The following is a 4,949-nucleotide window of genomic DNA, read 5'->3' as shown; positions in this document are numbered from 1 at the left end:
TTCTTTGTCCATATTGTCCACTTTGTAAAACTTTACATCAAACCCAGACCTTTTCCTCCCACATTCCCACCATCATGTTGCCGTAGGGACTCATTCGGTTATGATAGGTATTTCTGCATAAAATGAAAACCTCATGCAAATGTGCCTTTATTTTAGGATTAAAATATATAGTCCCATATTGCTCTAGCTTCTGTAACTCTTCTCCCATTACTCTTTATTTTCCCTCACTTCCAACTGAGAAAATAACCATGGGGTCCAAGTTTGGCCTGGATGGAAAGTAGAAGTGTGTGGATGGACAGATATTATAAAAATGATTTTGTATACTGGGATAGATGGGGCCCATGAATACTCATGAAAGTTTCTATAGTAATTGCCTTGACCTTGTGAGACCAATTATGATGAGGGCAGATTCATGCAGGACAAATTGCCAAGTACCATGTGCTCCAGGGCTGCCAGAAAATACTTTGGGAGTTTTGTCTCCTTATTGGACTCTGGATGGGAAACCAGAGGTCACAGAAAATTGTTCACTTCTGCCATGGCAGCCCAGCTGAGATAAAGAGGAGAAGCAGCAGTTTTCTAACACAGTGGTTGCTATGGATATAGCTTTTCCCCCCTCAAGCTCACATCTATAGTCTTCTACATTTAGAAAGAGTCTGGGGTTCCACATCCCGGATACATTTAAAAAGAGTGGGGCCTGCCAGGTTAGAGATAGTACAGAAACCACCTAGAATTTCCCTTTCTTCCCTGAAAAGGACAATGTGCGCTTTCCTTTTTCAAGATATTGGAGAGCACAATGCAAGTATTTTTCAGATGAAAATGTGCAATGAAAAGAATCATAATATTGGTGGAAGAATGAGGAATCATTGACCAAGAAAGGCCAAGTTCCCCAAAAGCCTCATGAAAGCCAGGGTGTAATCTAGCTGTTTTTCACCATAAAGTCTGTTTTTTTAACAACTGTGCTCTGGGCTCAGTGCAAATATCACAGTAGAAAATTGTAGTCTGGACTGTTAACCTCAAATCAGTAGCAATGTTTAACTTGGGATTTAAAAACCCCTGGGAAATGGTAGTATAACTTCCTCCAAAACTCTTGTCAGAGAACAATGGGGACATCTGGGAGTCAGCATCACCAGAGACAATGGGAAGATAGATATAAGGAAGGGCTAGGTCAGTAATTCTTGTTCTCAAAATTGACTTATTAGCTATCCCCAGGCAACAGCGGTGCCTTCACTTTCTGCCCCTGTCTCTTCAACATCTAGTAAGGTTTGCAGGCTTACCTTTTCTGCTCACTGGATAGGTCCTTCTCACTGAGTCACTAAACAGTATTGTGGCAAAACCTTTACAGAGGCCTCAAATTTTCATATCAGCACCTTCTAACTGTTGATGCAGTAAAATAAGGATGCTTCTCCACATAGCAAGGTGAGCATATGATGGAGGACCATAATGCAGTAGAAGGTGACTTGGAGCAGATGCACCCATGACATGAAGCACTGCTATAGAAGGTCCTATGTCTCAGCAGCACCTAGGGCTAAACCTTTAAGAAGCTGCCTTCTCCCATTAACTGGTTTAGGAGGTGACAGCATAGGAGGTGACGGCAACATTGCATGTTAGGTGGGCTTCTACCAACTGGGGGAGGCAGAGACAGAATTTTCCTCAGAATCCTAAGCAGTCTGGGAGCCCAGCTCTATCCCAGAATTGGGGCCAATGAAATGCAGTTGTTTTAGTCCATTTTCTCCCCTCAGTGGTTTCAGTGGTCGAAGCTGAATGTAGCCTTGTGCTATGAAACATCCTGAGCTATGGAAACAGGACTTCTGCTTTCAGAGCACCGGCAGCATGGCATGCATATTCACCGCACTGTGGGACAACAGGTTGTGAAAAATGTGTTTCCTTCTCTTCGCCTTTCCTCTCAGCCCAGAGCAAGCTCTTGATGTCTTCCAAGACAGTAACTGCAAGAAGAGGAAACCTGACTCCCCAGTGAGGTGATTCATGTGTGTGCCTGGCTTCATGGTCCCTGATGACCAGGTGGACTTACTGGGGTCAAGAGGAACAAAACCAAAGGCTCCTTCTGGTTGTGCCTCTCAGAGGGAACAGTTTGGTTTCATGAGCTGCCCTTCAGAGGACCTGGCCCAGGGTGCATTACTGAGAGAAACACATCCCACACACCAGACTTTTAGCCTAGCATTGAGATGCTAGAGCAAAACACCATCGCGAGAGAAGTTAACTGATTGAAAGGAATGAAGAGAGAAGAATGTTCATGGAGCTTTGACGTAAGAGTAATTTATGAATGCCAGGTGCCCTGCATAACCTGCATAATAGTGGGTTGATCTTGTAAACTACTATCACTCCCACCTGCATCACAGACCAGCATGAACCCTGAAGTGAGGATGAGGAGAGGTAAATCCCGGATTTACAATTTACCTCAAGTTGAGCAGCCCCTAATGTCTCTTATTTTCAGTCTCTTCTATAAAATGTTTGTGCTAAAGTAGTTGCTCTCTCCGCCCTGTCTCATTCCACAGGTCTGTAACTCACCAGTGAATCTAACCAAGGGTAGAAACAATTATGGTAAATAAAGCCAATCTTTCACTTAAGATTGAGAGATCATCAACAATAGATATTATCCCATTTTAAAATATTTTGTCACTGCATTTGGAAATAGCAGAGCCTCCAGATTCTGGAATTCTGCCTAAAATCCCAGCTAAAGCCCCAGCTATGTGTCCCAGAGAGCTCTCTGGAACTCTCTAAGCTTCAATTTCTGCTTCCATTGAAGGGGCTCATGGTTATTGTGAAGACTAATAGAAATACTGAATTTTAGTGACCAGCATAGAACAAGCATAAGTCCTCAACAGATGATGATGATGACAAGTTAGACCATAGAATGTATTGCAGATTTTACAAGGGATATTCAATGGAGATATTACTAACATTATTGTTAGGTTTACTTACAAATTAATATTATTAAAAATAAAATATTTGTACGTATGAAAATGTCAACAACTCTGCCTACTTATCATGCTCTATTAAGCATCATATTATTGATCATAATATTACACTTAGACTTTGAAGAACACATGGAAAACAGTGGCATCATCTGTCAAGTGACTTGCATGGTTTATCTTACTTAATTCTCAAAGAACATGAATAGGTAGATACTATCATCTTCATTCTACAGAGGGTGAAAGTGAAGTTCACAAAGGTCTCCAAAGGAGACCCATTCCTCAGGAGTTAGAACTCAGTATTGAACTAGTACTGAACTCAGGTCCATCTGATTCAAGGATCAGTGGGCTAAACCACATTGTTATCTGCTTCTCCACCTTCTTTGACAGGCAAATAACTTAATCATGCTTCTCTAAAACCTTTGTGTTCCCTGATGTAGGTTAGACCAGCAGTGATGATGATGTGGAAAGAGATGTCCATGGAAATGGGGAATTGGACAACTGTCCAAGAATTCACCTTGGAGGGGTTTCCTGCCATCCAGCACCTGGGAAAGGTCCTCTTCTTTGTACACCTCCTGGCGTACCTGGCATCCATTGCAGGTAATGCAGTCATAGTCACTATCACCTGTGCTGACTCCAGGCTCCACACACCTATGTACTTTTTCCTCAGCATTTTCTCCTTCTTTGAGTGTTGTTTCATAAGTGCCGTTATTCCTAAGTTGCTTGTCATCTTTCTCTCAGGCAAGCAAACCATTTCTTTTCCCGCTTGTTTCATACAAGCATTTGTCTTTGTATTTCTGGGAGCAACAGGTTTCCTCCTCATAGCAGTGATGTCTCTGGATAGGTATGTGGCCATTTGCAAGCCTCTGCATTACCCGACCATCATGAACCTGAAGACTTGCTTCCTCCTGGTTACTGCCTGTTTTGCTTTGGCCTTCACTCTCATCACTGGTCCAGTAGTAACAGTTTCCCAGTTATCCTTCTGTGGTCCCCATGTCATCCCCCACTTCTTCTGTGACATTGGCCCCCTGATTCATCTCTCCTGTTCTGACACCAGGTCTGTTGAAATGTTGGCTTTTGTCCTCGCTTTGTTTATCCTTTTGACATCCCTTATTATAACCATCATTGCATACAGCAACATAGTAGTCACAATCATACGACTCCCATCAGCTAAGGAGAAACAGAAAGCTTTCTCCACCTGCTCTTCCCACCTCATAGTTCTCTCACTGATGTACGGCAGCTGTGTGTTTATATATGTGAAACCAAAGCAAACGAACAGGCTGGACTCCAACAGGGAGGCTGCCCTTGTGAACACGGTGGTGACCCCATTGCTCAACCCTGTCATCTATACTCTGCGGAACAAGCAGGTCCACCAGGCTCTGAGGGAGATGATGTGCAGAATAAAAATATCAAGATAAAAAATTCACATGGCTTTGGAGTGGAAGGCTTCAGAGAACCATCTGTCTTCATTCTGCCCAATTTAGCAGTTCACAGAGTTGTACTGCAATGTCTCGGCCAGCCACAGTTGATCTGTACATCACTAGCAAAATAAATATTTGTTTTATAAGACATATTTTACATTGCTGTGCATAACTATCTTCTCCCTAAATATTCCGCATATTGATGACAATTGATTAATTGCAATACCCTTTACTCAATTTTTATTATTACCACTGATAAACATCCTATGCTTGAAGTTTCTAAATTTTAGCAATATATAAAATTTAATTTTACTTCTCTTCGGCCATAAACATGACTCAACAGAATTAATGATGCTTTAAGAAAGGCATCTAAATAATTAAAATAATAGGAGGGTATATATTGCAATGTATTTAGGAAGGCAGGGATGGAAACAGCACAAATGCTTCAGTCCACATTCTCTCCATGCCTAGACCAAGGAAATAATGATCGTAGTACCTGTCAACTTGGAATATATTTGGTTTGCATTAGGTTTGCCCTTAAATTTTATTCTTGGCCCTTAGCTTAGCTATATGTGTATGCATCAATCCCATGCTAAGG

The 4,949-nt window shown here is 41.9% G+C and overlaps 1 protein-coding gene across 1 annotated transcript; it reads left to right on the top strand.

Annotated features, from left to right (window-relative positions):
• Window positions 1-3,385: 3,385 nt before the first annotated feature.
• Window positions 3,386-4,348, top strand: LOC309859122 (olfactory receptor 6C74-like; the record flags this gene model as incomplete). The annotated part of the gene is made up of 1 exon (XM_082719583.1): window positions 3,386-4,348. The coding sequence occupies one exon, from the start codon at window positions 3,386-3,388 to the stop codon at window positions 4,346-4,348; it is 963 nt and encodes a 320-aa protein (XP_082575709.1).
• Between the last annotated feature and the right edge of the window lie 601 nt (window positions 4,349-4,949).

Source organism: Mustela nivalis, assembly GCF_964662115.1.
Source record: "Mustela nivalis genome assembly, chromosome: 2".
In the NCBI taxonomy this organism is placed as follows: Eukaryota; Metazoa; Chordata; class Mammalia; order Carnivora; family Mustelidae; genus Mustela; species Mustela nivalis.
Note: the sequence above shows the minus strand (reverse complement) of the source record. Positions and strands in the feature narration are given on the sequence as shown.